This window comes from Balaenoptera physalus (assembly GCF_965194825.1).
Source record: "Balaenoptera physalus genome assembly, chromosome: 20".
In the NCBI taxonomy this organism is placed as follows: Eukaryota; Metazoa; Chordata; class Mammalia; order Artiodactyla; family Balaenopteridae; genus Balaenoptera; species Balaenoptera physalus.
The window spans coordinates 23,482,407-23,508,808 of record NC_138901.1 but is presented as its reverse complement, the minus strand read 5'-3'; the positions used below and the strand labels follow the sequence as shown (position 1 = coordinate 23,508,808).

The 26,402-nt window shown below is 41.8% G+C and overlaps 2 protein-coding genes across 2 annotated transcripts in view; both read left to right on the top strand.

Annotated features, from left to right (window-relative positions):
• The first annotated feature begins 358 nt into the window (after positions 1-358).
• The window catches only part of LOC309649844 (uncharacterized protein), an 83,297-nt gene continuing 57,253 nt past the window's right edge, over positions 359-26,402 (top strand). Inside the window, exons 1-5 of the mRNA XM_082440384.1 lie at positions 359-535; positions 936-1,099; positions 4,901-4,967; positions 5,940-6,038; positions 14,850-14,968. Coding sequence (XP_082296510.1) covers positions 444-535; positions 936-1,099; positions 4,901-4,967; positions 5,940-6,038; positions 14,850-14,968 — 541 coding nt within the window. The 5' untranslated portion in view covers positions 359-443. The remainder of the gene's footprint in view (positions 536-935; positions 1,100-4,900; positions 4,968-5,939; positions 6,039-14,849; positions 14,969-26,402) is intronic.
• Positions 17,426-25,780, top strand: LOC309651192 (leucine-rich repeat-containing protein 37A2-like; the record flags this gene model as incomplete). The annotated part of the gene is made up of 7 exons (XM_082443638.1): positions 17,426-17,776; positions 18,443-18,808; positions 19,233-19,337; positions 23,732-23,787; positions 25,172-25,226; positions 25,308-25,450; positions 25,560-25,780. 7 exons carry the CDS (start codon positions 17,426-17,428, stop codon positions 25,660-25,662), a joined length of 1,179 nt encoding a protein of 392 aa, XP_082299764.1. The 3' UTR covers positions 25,663-25,780.

Below are 26,402 nucleotides of genomic sequence, written 5' to 3'. Positions count from 1 at the left end.
CGCACGCGCGCGTGCGCACCGCGTCTGCTCACGCGCGCCTGCGCACGGGCATCTGCGCACGCGCCCGTGCGTACGGGCGTCTGCGCACCGCGTGTGCGGTGGCGCGCAGGGCCGTCTGCGCTCGCGCGATAGCGCACGGGCGTCTGCGCCCGCGCGCCTGCGCACGAACGTCTGTGCAAGCGCGTCTGCGGACGGGCGTCTGTGCACCGCGTCTATGCACCCCGTCTGCCTACGCGCGCTGACGCACCGCGTCTCCGCACGCGCGCCAGCGCAGACGTGGTACGCAGGCGCCCGTTCGCAGGCGCGCGTGAGCAGACGCGGTGCGCACGCGCGCGTGCGCAGATGCGTTGCGAGGCACGAGTGCGCAGACGCCCGGGCGCAGGCGCGCGGGCGCAGGCGCCGTCCTCTTGCGCACCGAGCCGCGCACGAGCGGTAACGGTCGGATGGTGCCGTTGGTAACGTTTGTGGTTCCCATCGTGGGTGACAAAACCTTGCGGGTGTGGGAGCTGAGCTCTGGACCCACGGCCGAGGCCTTGTAAGTGAGCCGAGCCGGGGCGGAGGGAGGGCTGGAGGAAGCCACCTCGCGCTTAAGTAACTGGGCGCCCCGGGGTACTGCTTCAGCACCTCATCTGCCTGTGGTCTCCGCTGAGAGGAATCTTAGTTCTAGAGCCGACCTGAGCAGTCAGCTCGCCCCCACAGATTTTTGAGAGCTAGTTCCCAGCAGACGGCATTGCCTCCTCATGCTTCTCGAAGCTTAGGATTTCAGAGGGAAACCTGTTCCTGAAATGAGAAGTGTTTGGAGTTGCAGGATCACCACAGTTGCTTGCGGCGAAGGGCTGGGGGAATAGAAGGGAACGGGCGGTTTGGCTTCCTGGGCGTGAAATTGCCTGCACTTACTTAGCATGGGACCACCCTACGGCATTCTCTGTTCACAGTCTTCTCCCAGTTTGGCCTTCAGTATTCGGTCCGAGTCTTCCCAAACGCAGCAGTGGCCGGTCCTGTGTTCTATGCCATCATCAAGGTTTAGTCAGCAAGGGATGCCCACAGAGCCCAAAAGGCATGCGACCAGAAGCAGCTTTTTCAGGCATCTCCAGTGAAGGTGGGTCCAAATGTGGAATTCCTCGCTCTACTGGGATGAAGTGCTGAATTTAAAACTAATAGGCCATCGGGAATTCCCTGGCCGTCCAGTGGTTAGGACTCTGCACTTTCACTGCTGAGGGCCCGGGTTCAATCCCTGGTCCGGGAACTAAGATCCTGGGGTAGGGGTGGGGGGTGGGGGTGGGGGGGAAAGGCCAGCGTTTGTACAGCACTGTGGTGTACAGAATGCTCTCAGATGCACTGCTCCACTGATCCCCCAGTTCCCCAGTTCTTTCTTTTTTTTTTTTAGATGAAGAAACTCGAACTCAGGATGGTTAAGTGACTTACTTAAGGTTCATGACAGTAAATGTGGAAACTAGAGGCCAAACCCACACTTAACTGATGTTAAACACCATGTCATTTTATGCTGCCCCTTAATTTAAGAAATCTTCACAAGAGTCTTCCTTATATTTACTTTTATGTGGATTTTAAATCTGTGAGGTTGACAAGTTGTTTTTTTAATTAATTAATTAATTAATTAATTAATTAATTAATTAATTAATTTTTGGCTGCGTTGGGTCTTGTTGCTGCACGCCGGCTTTGTCTAGTTGCCGCGAGCGGGGATTGCTGTTCGTTGCGGTGCGTGGGCTTCTCATCGCGATGGCTTCTCTTGTTGCGGAGCACGGGTTCTAGGCACGCGGGCTTCAGTAGTTGTGGCTCACGGGCTCTAGAGCACAGGCTCAGTAGTTGTGGCACACGGGCTTAGTTGCTCTGCGGCATGTGGGATCTTCCCGGACCAGGGATCGAACCCGTGTCCCCTGCATTGGCAGGCGGACTCTTAACCACTGTGCCACCCGGGAAGTCCCGAGCTTGACAAACTTTTGTCAGATGTAACATAAAGGAGGCTTCGTCATCATCATCACTCTGAAACTGCCTATTCAGAACTCCCTTCAGATTCCAGAAAATGGTTAAAATATTCTTTAATGCATTGTAGAAACCTTATTCCATATTAACATGCCATCCAATTTTACTTCCCCAGAATTAACATTTCATTATGTGCCTCCATTTAGCCATCATTCCTTTTTCAAGGACCTTTTCACTTTCTCTGACTACGTGAGTGAGGCTTCGATTTCGCAGACCTTTCACTTTAGAATTGTGTGTCTTCTCTGATTGGCTTCCTGCTCTGGCTACTTCCTACTGACCTTGCTGCCTATTCTCACCCATATTTCTTTACTCACTGATTTCACCTTTATTGAATCTGAGAACTCTCCTCAGATGTGACTCCAGGTGCACTACCTCGCACTTCTGTACCCTGTTTAACACCCTCTTCAATCCTGGCTGTACTCCCTGGGATTGAAATGATTTCATGTCAGACATTCTTTAATTTGCGGACCCTGCGACCATTTCACATAACCACTCAGATATTACGGATGGTCCTGGAAAGATTATGAGACAGTTATTTGGTATCAGTTGTGAGTAATGAGTTCTTTTCTTACATGGGACATTAAGACCATACCATAAGCTTAGGTTCTGAGATTTTCACAGCATAAAGCCCGTCACTGATAGAGTAATGAGGAAAATGTTCTACAAGTCACTATAGAGTTGAGAGGAAAGGGCATTCGTATTAGATTTCTTTATTTAATGCAGAGCCTTAGTTTACTACCCACACCCCCGACATTGTTACCTACTTTAATTATGCGTTCTCTTTAAATTTTATTTATTTATTTATTTGGTTGCACCGGGTCTTAGTTGCAGCAGGCGGGCTCCTTAGTTGTGGCTCACGGGCTCCCCAGTTGTGGCACGTGGGCTCCCCAGTTGCAGCAGGCAGGCTCCTTTAGTTGTGGCTCGCAGGCTCCTTAACTGTGGCGTGCAAACTCTTAGTTGCAGCATGCACGTGAGACCTAGTTCCCTGACCAGGGATCGAACCCGGGCCCCCTGCATTGGGAGCACGGAGTCTTAACCACTGCACCAGCAGGGAAGTTCCAATTATGTCTTCTTTTATTCATTAGCAGGTGTACATACTTCTTATCTTTTTTCCCCTGTGTTTTTTATAAATACAGACAAGAGAGTAACATCTTCAAATAAAATGAAGGAAAGGCCTAATGTATCTGAGTTTTTCTCAGTAGCACGAAGGGAAATGTTTGCCAGCAAGAACTGTGGCAAGGTTATCCCAGAAGTCAACTGTCTCTACTACCCTGGGGCTCAGAGCCCTTCTGAAGCTTCCTAATTGTCCAGGACAGCTCCATTATGACTCACCGTACAGGGCCTAGCCTCCCTGTTTTAAATGTTGCGACACTCAACATTTAAAAATTAGTCTTCATTTCTCCTTTGCAGCAGGCAGCTTCAGTTGGAGAAAGTAATTTCATTTTCTTACGTACTCATTCATTCACTCAGTCAACAGACCATCACTCCTCTATTATATGCCAAGATCTATGCTTGTTTCTGGTAACAAGGAAAGAATAATATATGGTTCCTTCAAGCACTTAAGGAGCTCATACACTAGTGACGGAGGAAGATGCACAAACACATCAATAAAGAATTAACAACGCTTTGACTTTATTTGTATTCATTTGAATTTTTATGACTGTATTTCTATACTACACCCTGTTCAAAATGGAAATAGACATTTAAGAAAGAACTAGTGATGTAAAAAATCCACAGTAATATGTAAGTTATTTAGAGAGCTAAGACTGGAAATATTTGCACTCTCAAAGAAGCTTGTTAATGCAGGTGAACCTCTAATTCTTTTGGTTGCTTTATTTACATTTATAGAGGTATACGTATTCCCTCTTCTAACAGGGGTTAGTAACTTGGGGAGGGGGTGCTACAGATTAAGGTCCTAATTCAGTGGCAGGTCTATCTTACCTCCTCTTCAGGTCATATTCTCAAGCAGGAGCTACAGGATGAGATGACTAAAACAGTTCACTTCCTTTGCTTACCCCCAGCCCCGTAATAGGCTTCTGCTGGGCTTCCTTGGTTGCTTTCATCATCACTTTCACTACCAGAGGTCAGGGAACCTTCCGGTTAATCAGGGGCCCTGGAAATGATGCAGAAAAGTACTGACTTAAAAATAATAAATAACATTTACTTAGGGCTCACTGTGAACTCATTGCTTAAAATGTCCTACTTAATCTTCACAACCACTCTATGAAATTGGTATTGATAAATCTCAGGTATATCCAAAATAAGTCTCTATGTAGGCTTGTGATATTTTTAGGTCTTTTATGTCTTTAGGGTCGTCTCGGCACCAGACATAAGGCGGTTCGACATAATACGCTTGCCCTGAACAGCTCCAGATGCCAAGAATTGGCAAATTACTACTTTGGTTTCAATGGGTGGTCAAAAAGGATCATCAGGGTAAACTCTGTAGATTTTCTGTGACTAACCAGACTCCTTTCAACATTGAACTTCTAGACTTTAGAGAGAAGAATAGAACAGGGCTATGGGGAGGAGATGTGAGAGGCTTCCACATGGAAGTATCTGAGCATTGGCCTGCCACCTAGAATTAGTGATAATCTCAATGACTTGGATGGTGGTGTCCATAATTTTCTCCAGTATTTGTATGGTATATAATAAAAAAGTGTTGTCTATATTTAGTCATTCATTTGCAAGTCTCACTTGACTTTGAAGCTATAGCATACCTAAACTATTACCTGGGATTGCTGGAGTTTAGTTTTTATCTCTAACAGCAGAATATTTTGAAGTCTAGCCTTTAATTCAAAATCCTAACAGCTTCAGGATCTTTCTACCCTTGAAGAAAGGGAAAATGAAGATATTGTGACACCACTTCAGAAGCAAAGCCTGAAGTTCTTCTGTGCTTTAGAGGTGGCGTTGCCCTCCCACGAGTGCAGGAGTCCTGCAGCTGGCATGGCTGAGGAACCTTTGGATAAGTTGGAGGAAGGTCTGTTTTCCAGTATGTGTGTGTGTGGGGAGGTGAGGGAGTGGGATTTCTCTTTTTTCCTTTCTTTCTGAAACTCAACTTTTAGATACATCATCACCTTGGCTAAGCAACTAAAGCCCTGGGCAGAATTTTTCTGCCTGACAATATAGGTTTTTATCTTAGGCAATACCTGACAGCACCTTAAACTTTAGAATTTTAGAACTGACTGCCTGCCAAGAAGCTTAGGAGGAGGGAAAATTAGTTAGTTTTTTTTTTTTTTTTTTTGGTTAATAATTTGTTTTGTGCTAAAATAGTCCCTCAAATACAGATGTCTTCTGGCCTTCAGTTATCCCAACAAAATCATTGTCTAAAGATTGAAATAAACTCTTGTGTAAATGTTCAGTCCTTTGCCTCCTATAGAGGGGCCTGAGCGGAAGAAGTAAATGTAGATCCCTAGAAAGGGGATTCCGACTGGTACTGAGTTTTTTCCTAGAATCCATGGCACTTGGGCTTAGGGTTTTACGTCAGAGGCAGGGCTGTTCGCGAATGGAGTGGAGGAGGCTCCACCATCCACCTGAGTGGGTGATGGTTGAGGAGAGGCCAGATCATCTGCACTACCACCAAGTCTATCTCACTGTATGAATCCAGCCCTTTACGCACAGGAGAGCAGGGTCTGTAGCAGTGTAGCCTCAGCTTGTCCTTTTGAAATCTGTGAGTAACATGAGATTTGTGCCACGTTCTTGGTTTGCATTTCCCATCGAGTATTTTAGGAACTTCCAGAATAGATCTGAGCAGTAAAAATGTGCCATGCCAGGGTATACCTACAACAGAGACATTCAACCGTACCCCAGTGTTGTGCCTGCCCTTAATCACTAAGATAATGATCTAAGAATGACAGATGCATTTTTAGTTTTAAACACATAACCTAGAAATCAGTTATTCAGATAGGCATTTTAAATTCATCTGTTTTGGTTGGATTTAGGGTCATTATCATTCCTTATGAAAAGGAAGGTAACCCAGAAGCTTGCTATTCAGAAGGCTGTGACAGATGCATTCCGGAAACTGCTGATTGTGGTTTTAGGTAAGACCTTTTTTTTTTTCAGTACTCACTCAAAGTTCATTAAAATAAATGTCCTGTGATATGTCCTTTAGTTGTAGTAAAAGTAGCTCTTATATACTTTACTTTTAACTTTTCTCTCTTTGAATATCATTCACAGGCACAGACTCAACTTCTTATATAATGATAATAACTTTTTCTTACTGATGTTCAAGTATTCACAACTTAGCTACTAGTAGCAGCTTTAAGATGACTCTTTGTCCTTTCAGCATTATCCTAGAGAATTTCTTTTTTTTTTTCACACACAGACACACACACACACACACACACACACACTGTATTTTATTTTTACAAGAGATAAATAGACTGACACCAAGCATTGTAAAATGGATGACCACAACAAAAGCAACAATGATTGCAATTACCAAACACGAAACACACTCATCCTATGTCATAATATTGACATTCAGTCCAGTAATCCTCCACTGTAACAGCTCCTTTACTTTGCAGTGAAAATTGATTTCTATATTCTTTACCTCTGAGTCCTTGTGGAATTTTTTCTTTTTAATTCAAACAGAAAGTCACAAAAATTATACTCATCCTCATCAGTTCACTCAGTGCCATGTAATTAATTTTTTTTTTCATCTTGATCTTTTGTTAGCACTTTTATGAGTTCATCAGCTTTCCATTAGAGTTCTGAAAATGCTTATTCATTCAGTTCAGCAGTACAGTTCCCAGAAACCTGTACTTGTCAGAGTCTTTTCTATGAATTCCTTGAAGATGAAACCCTTTTCTTTCTTTTTTTTATTGAAACCCTTTTATAGGAACATATTTGCAAAAGCATCAGAGTACACCCAGAACTGTCTGTAACTGACAAAAGACTTAAAAATGACCACGGATAAAAAAGATTTGATGAAAGTTCATAATAGTGCAGTTGACAATGAAATTTAGTTTTTTCTGAGATATACATTTTAAAGTAATAACTAGAATTATGACTTATAACATGATACCAGGACATATAAGATTTTTAGAAATTTCACGTAATGTCTGAAACATTTATATTAACATATTTCCATACAGATAACCCAATGAAAGTTTAGTATTAGTTGTTTTGTTTGTTTGTTTGTTTATCCTGCAGGTTCTTATTAGTCATCAGTTTTATACAAATCAGTGTATACATGCCAATCCCAATCGTCCAATTCAGCACACCACCATCCCCACCCCACCGCAGTTTTTCCCCCTTGGTGTCCATATGCCTGTTCTCTACATCTGTGTCTCAGCTTCTGCCCTGCAAACCGGCTCGTCTGTACCATTTTTCTAGGTTCCACATACATGCCTTAATATAGGATATTTGTTTTTCTCTTTCTGACTTACTTCACTCTGTATGACAGTCTCTAGATCCATCCACGTCTCAACAAATGACTCAATTTCGTTCCTTTTTATGGCTGAGTAATATTCCATTGTATATATGTACCACATCTTCTTTAACCATTCATCTGTCAATGGGCATTTAGGTTGCTTCCATGTCCTGGCTACTGTAAATAGTGCGGCAATGAACATTGGGGTGCATGTGTCTTTTTGAATTACGGTTTTCTCTGGGTATATGCCCAGTAGTGGGATTGTTGGGTCATATGGTAAATCTATTTTTAGTTTTTTAAGGAACCTCCATACTGTTCTCCATAGTGGCTGTATCAATTTACATTCCCACCAACAGTGCAAGGGGTTCCCCTTTCTCCACACCCTCTCCAGCATTTGCTGTTTGTAGATTTTCTGATGATGCCCATTCTAACTGGTGTGAGGTGATACCTCATTGTAGTTTTGATTTGCAGTTCTCTAATAATTAGTGATGTTGAGCATCTTTTCATGTGCTTCTTGGCCATCTGTATGTCTTCTTTGGAGAAATGTCTATTTAGGTCTTCTGCCCATTTTTGGATTGGGTTGTTTGTTTCTTTAATATTGAGCTGAATGAGCTGTTTATATATTTTGGAGATTAATCCTTTGTCCGTTGATTCGTTTGCAAATATCTTCTCCCATTCTGAGGGTTGTCTTTTCGTCTTGTTTATGGTTTCCTTTGCTGTGCAAAAGCTTTGAAGTTTCATTAGGTCCCATTTGTTAATTTTTGTTTTTATTTCCATTACTCTAGGAGGTGGATCAAAAAAGATCTTGCTGTGATTTATGTCAGAGAGTGTTCTTCCTATGTTTTCCTCTAAGAGTTTTATAGTGTCCGGTCTTACATTTAGGTCTCGAATCCATTTTGAGTTCATTTTTGTGTATGGTGTTAGGGAGTGTTCTAATTTCATTCTTTTACATGTAGCTGTCCAGTTTTCCCAGCACTACTTATTGAAGAGACTGTCTTTCCTCCATTGTATATCTTTGCCTCCTTTGTCATAGATGAGTTGACCATAGGTGCGTGGGTTTATCTCTGGGCTTTCTATCTTGTTCCATTGATCTATGTTTCTGTTTTTGTGCCAGTACCATATTGTCTTGATGACTGTAGCTTTGTAGTGTAGTCTGAAGTCAGGGAGTCTGATTCCTCCAGCTCTGTTTTTTTCCCTCAAGACTGCTTTGGCTATTCGGGGTCTTTTGTGTCTCCATACAAATTTTAAGATGATTTGTTCTAGTTCTGTAAAAAATGCCATTGGTAATTTGATAGGGATTGCATTGAATCTGTAGATTGCTTTGGGTAGTATAGTCATTTTCACAATATTGATTCTTCCAATCCAAGAACATGGTATATCTCTCCATCTGTTGGTATCATCTTTAATTTCTTTCATCAGTGTCTTATACTTTTCTGCGTACAGGTCTTTTGTCTCCCTAGGTAGGTTTATTCCTAGGTATTTTATTCTTTTTGTTGCAGTGGTAAATGGGAGTGTTTCCATAATTTCTCTTTCAGATTGTTCATCATTAGTGTATAGGAATGCAAGAGATTTCTGTGCATTAATTTTGGATCCTGCAACTTTACCAAATTCATTGATTAGCTCTAGTAGTTTTCTGGTGGCATCTTTAGGATTCCCTATGTATAATATCATGCCATCTGCAAACAGTGACAGTTTTACTTCTTCTTTTCCAATTTGTATTCTTTTTATTTCTGTTTCTTCTGTGATTGCCGTGGCTAGGACTTCCAAAACTATGTTGAATAATAGTGGTGAGAGTGGACATCCTTGTCTCGTTCCTGATCTTAGAGGAAATGCTTCCAGTTTATCACCATTGAGAATGATGTTTGCCATGGGTTTGTCGTACATGGCCTTTTTTATGTTGAGGTAGGTTCCCTCTATGCCCACTTTCTGGAGAGTTTTTATCATAAATGGGTGTTGAACTTTGTCAAAGGCTTTTTCTGCATCTATTGAGATGATCATAAGTGTTTTATTCTTCAATTTGTTAATATGGTGTATCACATTGATTGATTTGCGTATATTGAAGAATCCTTGCATCCCTGGGATAAATCCCACTTGATCGTGGTGTATGATCCTTTTAATGTGTTGTTGGATTCTGTTTGCTAGTATTTTGTTGAGGATTTGTGCATCTATATTCATCAGCGATATTGGTCTGTAATTTTCTTTTTTTGTAGTATCTTTGTCTGGTTTTGGTATCAGGGTGATGGTGGCCTCATAGAATGAGTTTGGGAGTGTTCCTTCGTCTGCAGTTTTTTGGAAGAGTTTGAGAAGGATGGGTGTTACCTCTTCTCTAAATGTTTGATAGAGTTCACCTGTGAAGCCATCTGGTCCTGGACTTTTGTTTGTTGGAAGATTTTTAATCACAGTTTCAATTTCATTACTTGTGATTGGTCTGTTCATGTTTTCTGTTTCTTCCTGGTTCAGTCTTGGAAGGTTATACCTTTCTAAGAATTTGTCCATTTCTTCCAGGTTGTCCATTTTATTGGCATAGAGTTGCTTGTAGTAGTCTCTTAGGATGCTTTGTATTTCTGCGGTGTCTGTGGTAACTTCTCCTTTTTCATTTCTACTTTTATTGATTTGAGTCCTCTCCCTCTTTTTCTTGATGAGTCTGGCTAATGGCTTATCAATTTTGTTTATCTTCTCAAAAAACCAGCTTTTAGTTTTATTGATCTTTGCTATTGTTTTCTTTGTTTCTATTTCATGTATTTCCGCTCTGATCTTTATGATTTCTTTCCTTCTGCTAACTTTGGGTTTTGTTTGTTCTTCTTTCTCTAGTTCCTTTAGGTGTAAGGTTAGATTGTTTACTTGAGATTTTTCTTATTTCTTTAGGTAGGCTTGTATAGCTATAAGCTTCCGTCTTAAAACTGCTTTTGCTGCATCCCATAGGTTTTGGATCGTCGTGTTTTCATTGTCATTTGTCTGTAGGAATTTTTTGATTTCCTCCTTGATTTCTTCAGTGATCTCTTGGTTATTTAGTAACCTCCACGAGAGGCTGTTTCATCTTCAGGAGAAGAGACGTCTCAGGAAAATCCTTTTCCAGAATTACTTTCTTTTTCAGGCCTTTCTACAGAAAACACTACTTCAGAAAACAATACAGCACAAAATGTTTCTGAAGAAATTATTTCTACAGGAAACTCTACTCTCCCAGGAGGAACCGGCCCTGGAAACACTACCCATAGGAGCGTCTCCACTGCACATTCTACTGTTGCTGCAGACAACAGTATGCCAGGTGTTTAACACACCAACGAAACACAATGGGAGTAGCACAACACGGGCACTGAATTATCCTCTAAGCCCACAGGCTTCACATTCCCAGGGCTCACATCCCCGGGTGATCAAGTTGAAACTCAGCTAAAGCAGCAGCTGCGGTCCCTCATCCCCAACAATGTCACGCGAAGGCTCATTTCGCATGTTATCCAGACGTTGAAAATAGACTGCTCGGAGACCCACGTGCAGCTGGCCTGTGCCAACCTCATCTCTAGAACAGGCCTCCTGATGAAGCTTCTCAGCAAGCAGCAAGAAGTAAAGGTGTCCAAAGCGGAAGGGGATACGGACCAGTGGAAAAGTGACAACTCTGTCAGTGAGAGCACAGAAGCCCAGAGTGAGCAGAAAGAGCAGGAGTCAAGTGAGGTGAGGAGAACCCCTGAAACATGGGACCTGGACTTTTACTCAGTTTAGGACATGCCATGAACGTGCCCAGGCAGGAATACCACGGGCTCCTAGTCTGTATCGTATCTTCAGCCGTGAAACTGGCTAAGACAGTGATCTCCCACTTGGCTCATTTAGAGAGTGTGCCACTATTCCTAGGGTAGACGAGAAGAGGACATAACACAAGACAACTAAATTGTAGATAAATAAATTGTAGAAGAAAAGGCTAATGATAAGATTAATAACATTAAATTTAGCTTGTTCTTATAGAAGCTACTCGCCTGAAAGGATTGGGTTTTATAGTAGTTTAAGAATAGTTAGCTATTGTTTAGAATAGGTTTAAGAAGAGTTAGCTTTCATCCCTTGTATCTCCTTGTTTTTAAAAAATTGTTATTTATTTTTTTAGCTCACAAAAGAAGTTCCAGGATGTGGCTGTAACAACAAACTCATCTTGGCAATATCTGTAACTGTAGTAGTGACGATTTTGGTTACAATTCTGTGTCTCATTGAGGTAAGGACAATAATTCATTCAGATTCAGAACCCACAAACTGAGAATCAAAGCCACCTTTCCACCTACTACTACTTGATTCTTCTCTTTAGTCATGAGGACTGAGATACACTTTGTTCTTTTATGAAAAGTATATTCCCAGGATTTTTTGTTTCCTTTTTTCTTTTTTGGCTGCATTGGGTCTTCATTGCGGTGCACGGGCTTCTCATTGCGGTGGCTTCTCTTGTTGTGGAGTACGGGCTCTAGACACGCGGGCTCAGAAGTTGTGGCACACGGACTTAGTTGCTCCACAGCATGTGGGACTTTCCGAGACCAGGGATGGGACCCGTGTTCCGTGCACTGGCAGGCAGATTCTTAACCACTGAACCACCAGGGAAGTCCCAATTCCAGTATTCTTAATCTTTTGTGTAGATCCATATTCCAAACAAGTGTCATTTTCCTTCTGCTTAAAAATACTTCTTTTACCATTTCTTACAGTGAAAGTCTACTAGTAATGAATTCTTTCAGCTTTTGTATGTCTGAGATAGTCTTTATTTTGCTTTTGTTTGGACAGATCTGGGTATAGAATTCTAGCTTGATAGAATTCAATGCAGTACTTTAAAGGTGTTATTCCACTGAGTTCTCCTTTACATTGTTTCCAACAAGAATTCTGCTGTCATTGTTATCTTTCTTCCTCTGTACGTAGTGTATAGTTTTTTCCTCTGGCTACTTTTAAATTTTTCTCTTTATTGCTGGTTTTGAGCAATTTGATTATTTTTTGTGCCTTGGTGTAGTTTTGTCCATGTTTCTTATGCCTAAAGTTCATTGATCTTCTTGACTTTGTGGGTTTATAGTGTTTACCAATTTGGAAAAGTGTTGGCTATTATTTCTTCAAATTTTTGTATTTCTCCTCTCCTGCATGGACTCTAAGTACCCGTGTATTAGGCCACTTGAAGTTGTTGCACAACTCACTGAGGCTCTATTCATTTTTGTTGTTGTTTTGTTTTGTTACTCTTTTTGTTTCATTTTGGATAGTTTCTATTACTATGCCTTAATGTTCACTGACCCTTTCTTCTGCAGTGTCTAATCTGCCATTAACCTCGTTCAATGTCTTTTTGATTTAGACATTGTTTTTAATCTCTAGAAGCGCAATTTGGGTCTGTTTTACATTTTCCATGCCTATACTTAACATTTTCAGTGTTTATTCTGGGTTTTTTAACATATGAAATGCAGTTGTAATAACTTTTCTTCATGTATAATAACTTTTTAAATGTTCTTTTCTGCCAATTCTAACATCTGTATGGATTATGGGTTAGTTTTGATTGATTGCCTTTTCTCCTCAGTATGGGTCATATTTTCCTACTTCTTTGCATGCTTGGCAATTTTTCATATGATCCCAGATATTGTGAGGTTTAGTTTATTGTGTGCTAATATATATATATATATGTATTCCTGTAAAATGCTTGGGCTTTGTTTTGGGTGAAATTAAGTTACTGAGAACAGTTTTATTCTTTTAGGTCTAGTGTGTAAGATTCGTTGGGTAGGAGTCCAAGTAGCCTTTAGCCTGGAGCTCACTATATGCAACTACGGAGACAAGTCCTTTCTGAGTATCATGAGGTTTTGCAGTCTGACTTGTAGGCTGGAACAGGTACTATTCCTACAACCCTGTGTGATATCCAGTTATTCTTATTATTAATCCTTTCATGTGGTTCTTTTCCTGGCATCAGGGAATTCCTCACACAAATGTACTGACCAATACTTTGTTGAATTCTCAAGAGATCCCTCTGCATATCTCCAGAGTTCTTTGTCTGTGCACTTCTTTTCTGTCTGATACTCTGCTTTGTGAACTCTAGTTACGTTGGTTTTCCCAGACTCTCAGCTCCATTTCCTCAGTCAGGGAGTCCACCAGTCTCTGCCTGGACTTCTCTTCCCTTTACCATGACCTGGAAACTCTCTCAGAGAAGTAAGGTAGGGCAATTAGAGGGATCACTTCATTTATTTCCCATCTCCTGGAGATCACTGAACTTTATTGCCTGAGGTCCAGTTTCTTGAAAACTGTTGTTTCATATGTCCTGTCTGATGTTTTCATTGTTTCAGGTGAGAGGTCAAATTGGTCCTTGTTACTTCATCTTGGCCAGAAGCCAATAACATAGTTTAAGTCTGTTTTGTTTTGATACAGGGTCCAGTTAAAGATTAGGCATTGCATGTCATGTCTTTGTTTCCTTTAATCTAGAATATTTCCCTACTATTTTTTTTGATGTTTTATGACATTGGCATTTTTGAAGAGTCTAAGCCAGTTGTCTTGTAAATTGCCCCACAATCTGGATTTGTCTGTTTCCTCATTAGATTCAAAGTAAACATTTTGGGGAAGAATACTATATAGGTGATGTATTCTTCATACTTCATCACTTCAGGTGGCCCAGTGCTAAGTTTGATCACTTGACTAAGGTGGTATGTTGCATATCTCTCCATTGTAAAGTTATTTTTCCCCTTGGTAATTGATAAATAATATGTGGGGTGATACGTTGGGATCAGTGAAGATCCTACTTTCAAACAACTCTTCACCCAACTGTGCATCAATGATAATCCTTGTCTGAATCGATTATTACATTGATAGTTGCAAAATGACACTTTCCTAATTCTGTCATTCCTTTTGCATTTATTAGCTGACATTATTCTATAAAGAAGAGCCCCCCCCACTTTTCATTTTGAGTATCATTATGAACTCATGTGCTTTTTTAAAAATTAACTATGTTATACCTTATTATAATGATAATGTTATTCTTTGGAATGTTCCTTTTGTCCAGATTTGGCCAATGCGATCTCTGTTATTGTTTAACCACACGATGCTTTTTTCTTACTAGAATGATTTCTAATATATTACTACTCACAAATAGGAACTGAGAAAAGGACTCCAGAAGGTGCGGTCTTATTCAGACTCTTCTTAGAAGTCCGCCTTCTTCCTGTGTACTCTCAACCCCAAGTGAGGCTTTCGGGTTGGAAGGAGATACTTCTGAATTAAACTACAGATCAATGTCACCCAATTCTAATCCCTATTCCCTTTTTTCTAGGCATACCATACCTACTGCCATCCTAATCCTTCTGCTGGGCACCTCTCTTCTCCTCTTTGTTTATTTACAACAGTCAAGAGCAGCAATTGGCCAACCGGCCGCTATCCAGTTCTCCAGTCCATATGCCCCAAGAACTCCTTTTTGCACTGGTCTGTGGTGGCCTTGGCCTACCTCTTCTACCTACTCAAGTAACTCTTTTACCACGAATTTAATTACCTGTGTTTCCCTTTATAGGGTCTTACCTAGCCGTATGGCCTGCTGCCTCTGCCAATTTAAAAACACTATTGAGGTTGTCTGTAAGACAGTCAAGCTGCGTTGTGACAGTGAATGCCTGACAGACGTCACACGTTGTGGTGAGTCTCAATTGCGGGATAATAAATTTTTAAATTTTAATTTAATTTTTTAATAATTTTTATTTTTAATCAATGATGATAAATTTTCAAATTAATGATGTAATTGCATTATTTTAATTCATTCATTCAGCGTTCCAGCTCCCTACGTTTCTAAGAACTACCCCCTTGCTAAAAATCAGATTCTTGGTTACATTGTTAAGCTAATAAGAGCTCAGGTACATAGTTAGCTTAATAATGTAACTGATCCGCATACATAAAGGAACAAGAGAAAGGCATGGAAGGGGGAAGGGAATTCACATTAATGGCCACATATCCTATGCTGTGCTCTCTGCAAATGAGAACTTATTCGTAGAGTGCATCACAGTTTGTAAACTGATCTTATATACATTAGGTCTCAACTACCCTTTGTCTTCTAGGACAGGTGTAAATATATTTTTGTTTCTTTTATTTGTTTCTGCAATTTTATAAAGAGTACAAGTGATGCTGTTTTATGTCCTATTGGGAGCCTGAGAGTTTCTGGTTCCATAACCAGAAGCTGCTACCTAGCCCTTCTAATGGATGGGAGAGCTAGTTTATTCTTAGACTGTCCAGCTCTGAACTTCTTCTGAATCTCAAGCTTTTCTATCCACAAAACACTCAGGGGCTTTCAACTATTTTTCTATATATTAGATTTATTGGCACTAACTTGATGACTTCCAAAACGTGCTTTCCTGCCCAGGTAGCTTGAATACAGGTCTCTTTCAGTGATCTAGAGCACGTCATATATAATAACACTTTGCTACTTCTATAAAGACAATATTGCTGATTTTTCAACACAATTTTTTTATTGGCCGTGCCACACAGCTTGTGGGATCTTAGTTCCCCAACCAGGGATTGACCGCGGGCCACAGCAGGGAAAGTGCTGGGTCCTAACCACTAGACCACCAGGGAACTGCCCCAAACAATTTTTTGACTAATTATATTACTCCCTTCTCGCCCAGAAGTGTACAGAAAAGGCATTTTTCAACTCCTTTTACAGGCGAGGAAAAACAAAATCAGAGGTGTTAAGTGCTATGACCCTAGGGCCCCGATCTCCTGTCCCCGTTTTGGGGCTCTCTGCAAGCCCATGCTCCTCCTTTCTCATGACCCTTCCCTCCTCCTTTGACCCTGACCAAAAATACTTCTAATCCTTTTGGAAGAGAAGCCCAGCTACACAATGGTACACATTACCTTCACACAGTTATAAGCTTTGGATGGTTCCCCAAGTAAAGCTGGAAATATTAGAAGTAAAATGAAATGAAAGCAAAGTAGCCATCTGACACAAGTTGCTTTCTCCCTTCTGCATTTTAGGACCGCAAGTATTATTCCATTGATTTGTTGAACATTCCACGTTGACAAACAATCTGGCAACTCTCGTAACATATACCCTAGATCCCTGCCCAAATTTTAGCAAAGAGCCACGGCGGACATAGTGTTTTTTTCTGTATAGAGCCTTCTGTTATGGCGGCTGGGATATATGGAAGCAGGGACTGAGCAAAGGACTCGGTGGGTGGGTGGAGAAGAGAATGTCCAGGTGACCACCTGTTAGCGGCGGTTGTTGTCGTGGACATCTGTGATAGTGGCAAGAACACAAGCACACTGAAGAGGTGGAGAGAGGAAGCCTCACACTCCTCTGCCTCTGAGGCAGGACAGGATGGGGTATGTGAATGTGAGGAGTCACAGTAGATCTGCAGAGAGTCCAGCTGAGATGGGGAGTATTTGTCTTCCAGCCTTGGCTTTTCTTGAGTACTGGCCCCTGGGAACCAGTGGAGTAATCCTGAATATAGTTACTATATTTCACGCTACAGAATTTTCTGAGTAGATAGCCACTTTTTCAAGAGATACCTTTTTCACATTTTGTTGTTGCCAGTCATAGGCTTAAGTGTGGGTTTCTTTTTCTCCTAAGTGGCACTCAAACGTTGACTGATTCCTAATTTATTTGGCTGTGGCCTGACAAAAAGCTGTCCCATCAGTCTTCAATGATCAAAAACAGTCTCCTCTTTTTTGAGAGATGAAGAAACATCTCTAGGGAATGCAGAAGGATCGTTGATGAAGGTGTTACAAGCGTGGAAGAAGAACAACAGCCCCGAGCCGACTATTGAGTCAGAGAGGGCATCCTCAGATAAAAGTGCTGTCAGCTTGTCAGGCTTCATGAATGAGCAGCTGGACTTTAATAATACCAGTGATATTATCAGGGCACGAAATTACATACTGCCTTATATCTCAGAGGGAAATCTAGGAGATGTGGAATCAACATTATTACCATTCCTTCAAGTTCTTTTTTCAAATACACAAGATGGAGATATGCCGCTGGGCCTTTTGAAAAACAATACAAGGAGCCCTTCTGTTAAACGTGTACGCAACAATTCAACTAATAAAAATAGATTGAGGAAACTCCATTTTCTGGAAAATTGGTTAGATGCAGAAACTCAAGAAAAAATGGATGAGGTGAAAAAGGAAGAAAAACCTGCCACGCGTACACGTTCCAACCTTTTAAGTGCCATGTATAAACGCTACATCTTTCAAAAGAAGTTGGTAACTGCCCAACCACAGAAAGACAGCCTAGCAAAGACTAAGAGTACAGAGGAAAAGCTGCTGAGAGTGAACAGGGTCCTCAAGGGCCCGAGGGGCCTACAGAAGATGCACCTCCAAGCAGTGGGAGATGAGAGCGTCATGAGGAAACAGAATGCCCAGCCATCTATGGCGAGCACTGCCGAAGAAAGAAGGCTCAGGAGGCCATCCCCAAGAAAGCTGAATCAGCTACTCATGGTGCAGAGGCCCAGGAAGCTGGTGGGAAAGTCCTCCAATGCAGAGTCTTCATTCATAAAGGAACACAAGGCAGCAGGTTCCTCTACCCTGAAACAGTACTTCAAGGGCAGGCCTTCTGCCTCCATCCCTCCAAAATCCCCACCTGAGGTTAAAAGCAAATCAAAAGACTTATCCAACACTATACTTGTTTTAGAAGATGCAAAGGCTAGAGTTAGAAATATTAAGGATTTTGAACTAATCTCACATTCTGGGAAAAAATACATCTTCCATAAAATTAGGACTCATCGGGTCCACAGAAAACCCAAAGTCAAAAGGAGTCGAAAGTTCAGAAAGAAAAGTTCACCCAATAGAATGATGCTTGCAAGCCCTCCGTTCTCTGTAGGGAGGAGTCTCATAAATTCCCCTCCGCGAGAGGCTGTTTCATCTTCAGGAGAAGTGACTTCTCAGGGAAATCCTTTTCCAGAATTATTTTCTCTTTCAGACCCTTCGATAGAAAACACTACTTCAGAAAACAATACTGCACAAAATGTTTCTGAAGAAATTATTTCTACAGGAAACTCTAGTCTGCCAGGAGGAACCAGCCCTGGAAACACTACCCATAGGAACGTCTCCACTGCACATTCTACTGTTGCTGCAGACAACAGTATGCCAACTGTTCAACACACCAACGAAACACAATGGGAGTAGCACAACACGGGCACTGAATTATCCTCTAAGCCCACAGGCTTCACATTCCCAGGGCTCACATCCCCGGGTGATCAAGTTGAAACTCAGCTAAAGCAGCAGCTGCGGTCCCTCATCCCCAACAATGACATGCGAAGGCTCATTTCTCATGTTATCCAGACGTTGAAAATAGACTGCTCGGAGACCCACGTGCAGCTGGCCTGTGCCAACCTCATCTCTAGAACAGGCCTCCTGATGAAGCTTCTCAGCAAGCAGCAAGAAGTAAAGGTGTCCAAAGCGGAATGGGATACGGACCAGTGGAAAAGTGACAACTCTGTCAGTGAGAGCACAGAAGCCCAGAGTGAGCAGAAAGAGCAGGAGTCAAGTGAGGTGAGGAGAACCCCTGAAACATGGGACCTGGACTTTTACTCAGTTTAGGACATGCCATGAACGTGCCCAGGCAGGAATACCACGGGCTCCTAGTCTGTATCGTATCTTCAGCCGTGAAACTGGCTAAGACAGTGATCTCCCACTTGGCTCATTTAGAGAGTGTGCCACTATTCCTAGGGTAGACGAGAAGAGGACATAACACAAGACAACTAAATTGTAGATAAATAAATTGTAGAAGAAAAGGCTAATGATAAGATTAATAACATTAAATTTAGCTTGTTCTTATAGAAGCTACTCGCCTGAAAGGATTGGGTTTTATAGTAGTTTAAGAATAGTTAGCTATTGTTTAGAATAGGTTTAAGAAGAGTTAGCTTTCATCCCTTGTATCTCCTTGTTTTTAAAAAATTGTTATTTATTTTTTTAGCTCACAAAAGAAGTTCCAGGATGTGGCTGTAACAACAAACTCATCTTGGCAATATCTGTAACTGTAGTAGTGACGATTTTGGTTACAATTCTGTGTCTCATTGAGGTAAGGACAATAATTCATTCAGATTCAGAACCCACAAACTGAGAATCAAAGCCACCTTTCCACCTACTACTACTTGATTCTTCTCTTTAGTCATGAGGACTGAGATACACTTTGTTCTTTTCTGAAAAGTATATTCCCAGGATTTTTTGTTTCCTTTTTTCTTTTTTGGCTGCGTTGGGTCTTCATTGTGGTGTGTGGGCTTCTCATTGCGGTGGCTTCTCTTGTTGTGGAGTACGGGCTCTAGACGCGCGGTCTCAGGAGTTGTGGCGCACGGACTTAGTTGCTCCGCAGCATGTGGGACCTTCCCAGACCAAGGATCGAACCCGTGTCCCCTGCACTGGCAGGCGGATTCTCAACCATTGTGCCCCCAGGGAAGTCCCCACCGGATTTTTAAAGGAACTCCACTGCCAGGAGATCTCTATGGAATTGGATCCATGATAACAAGCCATTGGACTATTTTGACAAGTTAAGTTTATAAGAAGGCCAGAGTTGACGTGATAGTAAAATTTCTTCAACTCAAAAAACTATGCTGATTTGATGTACTCACCTGTCACTCTCAGTCTACTGTTGATTTCTTTCCTTGTTGGCTGAAGTGATGAGAGGTATACGATCTCCATACTCAGGGAGCTATCAGTCACCCTGGGAGGGCTAAAAGGACATGCCTAAAAGATAAAAGTATGATCTCATCAATTCCTTAGGTTTACTTAGCAGCTTTCTTCTCCAGTGTATTAGGAATTGTGTAGATAGGTTCCATTAAAACACTGCAAGTAAAATCCTGCCGCAGGCTACTCTAAAGTATGTCATATTTATAGTAGCCTATTCCTGGAGCTAGCCTGTTTACCTTTTGGTCAGTTACATAATGGTTTGTCACTTTTCCCAACAGGCAGTTGCTAACATTAAAAGAGTGATTTTAATAAGCTGGCAACCTTGATTCTACCCTACCAGTCCAACCTGCTTTATTTACCTTTTCTCTTGTTATGGCAGCCCTCCATTGCAGCCAAAGCAGCTCCTCCCTATACGCTAGTTACACCACACCCATTCCTACTTTTGTCTGTGCCTTTGCCCATCTAAATTTCCTTGATTTTGCTTTGCCTGTGGAGGTCCTATGAATCTCTCAAAAGCCAACTCAAGTTCAGATATCTTTCTTCATAAAGCCTTCCCTGAATACTCCAGCCCTCCTGATCCTAGTCCTGTGAGGTTTGTCACCATTTCTTAGGGGCCATAGCAAAGCAGTCGCCTCCCCTCAGAACTCACCAAAGTGGTAAGCAGTTTTTAAAAAGGCAGCCCCCCAAGAGAGAAACACCAAGGTTAGCACATCATGGAGCTGAGCAGAGACGTGTAAGGACTAATGGCTTCCTGGCCTATCAGACTTGAATAAAACCTGACATGATGTACTAACTTCTAAAGAGAAATGTGTCTATCTGCAGGAGGGTTGGTCAGTAGTGAAAGCATAGAAAAGGTGAGGAGAGACGAACATGGGCAGCGCCCGTCCTCACATTGCCCGAGAGTAGAGATGGCACCTTAGGCAGCAGAACTGAAGAGTCAGGCCCACTAGCCAGGCTGTGCCTGTTGAGGAGATGGATGGATCCAGCTGCCTCAGGCCTTCCCATTAAATTCTGGATTCAGCTGATTCCTTTTCTAATTCTGTTCTCACCAAGTAGCCTTCGATTGTGTGATTGTGCTTTAGTGTGCCACGGAGGCCTGTCTCCACAGAAGGTAATTCTCTGATTGTGTAGACACGGATGCCCTGTGTGTAGAACAGATGTATTTCTCATTGTCAAGTAATAATTTGGCATTCTGATTTTTGATCAATCCTGTGCTATTGATAAAGTGAGACTGCCACAACAGGAAGACGTGAGTTCTCTGTTGGTGAGGAAGAGTATGATTTCTGAGCCTAGGAGGCTGGGGACTAGCATGGGGTCAGCTTGCTAGTCATTGGCCATTGCCCAGACTGTACCCTCTACATCTCCAGGTGGCATATGGCCTTTTGCTTTTTTAGAATTTCTGTAAAGTCCCCTTTTTATTGTTTCGAACTTCTATGTAGTTTAACCTTGAATTTGTTTTCTTTTGTTTTGGCCTGTGGGATCTTAGTTCGCCAAGTAGCGATTGCACCTGTACCCTCGGCAGTGAAAGCGAGCAGTCCTAACCGTTATTTCCTCTCCCCACTTATTTGATAAGCTCTTTGAGGACAGGGGCCATGCAGTGTTCTTCCTATGGTAGACACTACTGGTGTTCAACGGAAGAGAGGTGAGGCGTTATGTCCATTCCACAGTGAGGAATCAGGCAACCGAATATTTATTTGAAGTAGCATCGAGTCCAGCAATAGACCATGTGTTCTTAAGACTTTTGAAATGTCATGTTTTAATATTCCAGTCAGTGGGAGAAAATGAATAAATGGTGATAGAATAGCTGCCTAACTATTTGGGGGGTAAAGAATAGCAGATCCCCATTTTTCATCTTAAATAAACATATTTCCATAAATGTGAAAAAAGACCACATAAAGGTATTAGAAGAAAATAAAAGCAATATTTTTATAATCTTATTGTGGGAAAGAGCCTTCAGAGCCTGATGCCACAAGCAGAGCCTTTGATATATTCCACCATCTTGTCTGTGACACCAGCTTAGCACTGATTCATGCCAAGTGTAAGATAAAGAGTTATCCATATATTGTCAGATTTAATGCCCACAGTCCTGTGAGGATATTACTATCCCTCCTTCATAGATGAAGGAGATCAATGTAAGGCCCCAGTGGCCAAACCAAAAGCAGAAGCCAGTTTCACCCGACTGCAAAGCTTGTGCTCCCCACTCCACTCTTTTGTCTTGTCTCCTTAGAGACAAAAACACTGGAAAGATTCGAAACACTGGAATTCAATGAAAGCCAGTATTTCTTTACTGTAAAGAGTTTTTTGTTTGTTTGTTTGTTTGCGGGTGGCGGGGTTTGGCCATGCTGTGCAGCTTGCGGGATCTTAGTTCCCTGACCAGGGATTGAAACTCGGGCCGCAGCAGTGAAAGCGCCAAGCCCTAACCACTGGACCACCAGGGAACTCCCAAGAGTTTTATAAGTCAACAAGAAGAAGACAAACAGTCCAGGGAAAAAGGGGGCAAGGGCTGTTCAGAGTAGCAGGTGTGTTGACAGTCTGCCACCATATCTGCCCGTCCTCTCCTCATGGCTCATGTGGGGTGGATTTTGTTAGCCAGGCCTTTGTCACCTCATGACGTACAAATAATCTCTAAAATTTTCTTCAAGTAGTTTTATAATCCGTCTAGAATTTCTTGTATTTGTTTTTTAGTGTGGTTGAGGTAGGGGATCTAACTTTTCCCCCCTACATGAAGATCTAATTGTTTTCAAATCTTTCACTGAATGGTTTATTCTTTCTTCCCTGGTCTAATATACTATCTTCATCTGGACTCTGTTCTGTGATCCAGTTATCTTGTCCTGTACCAGTACCAATATCACACTGCTTAATTCCAGTTGCTCTATAACATATTTTATATCTGGTAGGGCAAGTTCCTACTCTTTGACCTTCTTTTTCATGCATTTCATAACTATTCTTACATATATTCTCTACCAAATGTCAGCTGGCCAGGTTTTATTTTAAAATTATTCTGGATATAAATGGATTGCAGTGAATTTGTAGGTTAATTTGAGGAGAAATGACCTCTTTACAACATTCTAGGAGGATGGTATCTCATGCCACGTAAGTACTTCTTCTTAATGTCCTTCAGAAAAGTTTTAATATTTTCATCACAGAGGTCTTACAAATTTTTGGTTAAGTTTATTCCTAGGTACTTTATGCATTTTTATTGATATAGTAAATGGGATGTTTCTTCTGTTTTTTAGTGAGTTATTTGTGTTACATGGGAAAACTATTGAGGCTTATATGTTGATCTCTTGATTTTGTATGTAGCCATCTTACTCATGTTACTTCCAATAAAATTTCGGTTGATTCTTTTGGTCTTTTTAGGTCCCTCATTTCATATGCAAATATGTTTGTCTCTTCCTTTCCAATACTTCATTTTTCTTATCGTACTGATTAAGACCTCCTCCACAATGATCGATAGTAGCAGTAATGACGGACATCCTACTCTTGTTCTTGACTTTAAAGCAATGCTTAGGTTTCTGCTAGATACTTTTATTTTCTTTTCCTACTTCTAAGAATTTTTATTAGGAATTATCTGTTGAACGTTATCTAAAACAGTCAATAAAATATATCGCCAGCTGCATGCAAGACCCTAAGGTACTGTGGAAGAGTCAAAGGATTATTAAACAGGGTAGAATTCCTTTCCTTAAAAAAGTTATCATCTCACTGAGTAGATAAGATTTAAAGTAAAAAGGAATGAATAAAGATTTGGAAATAATTGTAATGGATAATCATGATCATGTTTTCTTTCAGAACAGATTTATTCTCATAGAATTGCAAAAGGGGAAGATAAAAAAAAGAAGCAGAAGATAAATATTGGTCTTTTAAAGCAGAATTTTACAACTAGAGGAGAACTTAGAACTCATCTATTTCAATTTCCTCACCAAAGGCAAGAAGAATGTTTAATTACCCTAATGGTTTACCCTAATGTATTTATCAGCAGAATTAGCTTCCCAGCCCAAGCTGAGTTAGAACAGGACTGGCACAGATTCATCTGCTTTCACTAGTCCTTTAAGGAAAGAGGGTGGACGGGGAGAGGTTTTGGTTGTACCTGTTCCTGCTGGCCGGGTGCCTGGTTCCTAGGCATCAGGCCAGGCCAGAGGCCTTCTAGGAGGCTCTGCGGTAGGGAGGGCCACATGGTTGGGGATTTAGGGGCTGGCCTCACTCAAAGCTGACGAAAGGTAGAACCTATGAGTCCCTTCTGTAAAGTGGCGAGAAAACTTCCCTTCTCACCCTACTGTTTTTCAGGCCCCTACTCTCTATTCCCTTTATCCAAACCTCATAGAATTTTAACCGGGAGAAACTTTAGACAGCAGTTTGTCTCTTCCTTTTATAATAAGGAAATGGAGAAAGAGAAAGGGAAAATATCTTGCCCCATGGTCATACTGCTAGTGATTATCAAAAAGAAAAGGGTCCCTTTCCACTGAGGACTTCTCTACTGATCACACTGTGCTTGGGCTGTGAGCTCCGTTTTATGTCACAATTCAGTATACACATACTATATGGGCATAAGTAGTTTCTGAAACTAACTTATTGTGCACTCTGATTTTTTTCTATTCTATTTGTATTCAAAAAGAGTATTTTGTGTTTCCCTGCTGGTCATGGCCTTTAAACTGATATCACAATTCACTGAGACCTCAGTGACAGCCTGCAATATGAAAGTCAGAGAGCTATAGATAATTTTGCTAGTTGGGTTCAGGTGTTTACTTGGTGTGATTCAACTTATAGGATAGGATAGAGCAGCCAGGAAAATAAAAGCACCTTCTCCCCACAGCCACACCCCCAGCAAATGCTGCATGTGCGACTAAGTCCGAAGCAGACTGGTGTGAAGCGCATCTAGAGAGTAACGTGTTTCTGCCCAGCGCCGCTGTGCAGTGTTTTCGCTGCACGAGGGCTCTTGGCCAAGGGCCAAGAAAGGTGAACGGGGCTGAAAATCCTGCCTATACTCCACGCTAAGTCACATGCAAAGGTCTCCCCAGAGACACGGGGTGGGGGCCATTTTGGACAGACACAGAGAACTTCTGGAAGGCCAGCATGCATGGGATGATTTTCAAGATCCCGGGTCTGTGGTGATTTTGCTCATTGTGATTATGGACTGAGGTACCCATTTAGTCCTAATAAGACCAGAGATAACACATTGTGAGAGAGATGATAACTGACATGTAACACTAACTGTGTGTGTTTTCCTCTAAGGGGCTTTTTTCGATTTCTGCTGCATAAGAGAAGCTCAGGGGAAAGTGAGAGTCAGGTAAATTTGAGGGGGATATAGTACTGTGGCCAGAGAAAGCAGGGGAGATGCTGAATTAATATTTCCCTTTCTGAGTTCCAGGAGGGCTTTTTCGGGAGAAGGCAGCCACTTTGGCTTAGGGATATGTATAGGCCTCTCAACGCCACACGCAAGGAAAACATGGCACAGAAGCTACACGACAGGGAGTCTTCTGATGAGGATGGGATATTCTATAAGGATGCAGGGTACATGATAGGGGACAATTTAAAATTCTCCTCTAAAATGAGGAAATAATGAAAACTATAATTGTTCCTTTCGAAAGTAAAAGCCTTGGCATTATTCTTCTTACCCCAGGGAAGTCATCAAAGCCCCAGCAGAGAAGCTTCTGGCTGCATATTGGGTTGATGAAGGGGCGGGTGAGGAAAGTGAGACAGCACACGAGACAGCCACAGAGTGAGCCCTGTTCTGCCTCAAGCCACCTGCAAATTTTATTTTCTAATATTGGCTTCTCAGCATTGCTTGCAAAATACTTATTTTTCTCATAGTAAAATGTATAAATTCATAGCCAAGTCTAACCATGTGGTAAGGAATTAAAATGTAAATAGTTGAATATTTATACACCACTAACAAGGGCCTGCAAGAAGAAGCAGAGCTGAAACTAGAATCCCTCATGGTAGCCAGTACTTCCACAAGAGGAAATGTGGGCAAAGGAGGATGAGTAGAAGGATGAAGAGGGGCTTCCCTCCCTTGTTTCCCCAGTATCATCAGTCCCTGGGAACTGGAAAACATACCATCCTCAAGGGACATAGATCATTAAATCAAATAACAATTTATTCTGGTGCTCTCTCTCCTGGTTCATCAAGTACCAGTTATTTACAACATGCTTGACCTCCTGCCCATAGAGGACCATCTACTTCTGGCCCCTCTCGTACGGTCATTGGGGTTGCCAGAATATTTGGATCACTGGGCCTCCCTCCACTGTGGAGCCAAGGCCTGACTTTTCTCCCAAGTTCTCAAACTCATGTACAAATGTGTTCCCTGTCTAGGTAGGGGGTTCTCCACCATTTCAAGCTGGTGGAAAATTCCCATTGGGTTGTTTTTTTTCTTTAAAAAGAAATCCCAACCCTTGGATAACTAGCAGGGAGGTGCCAGAAAGACAGGGTAAAGAAGAATGTGTGAGAGCAGCCATTGCCCAAG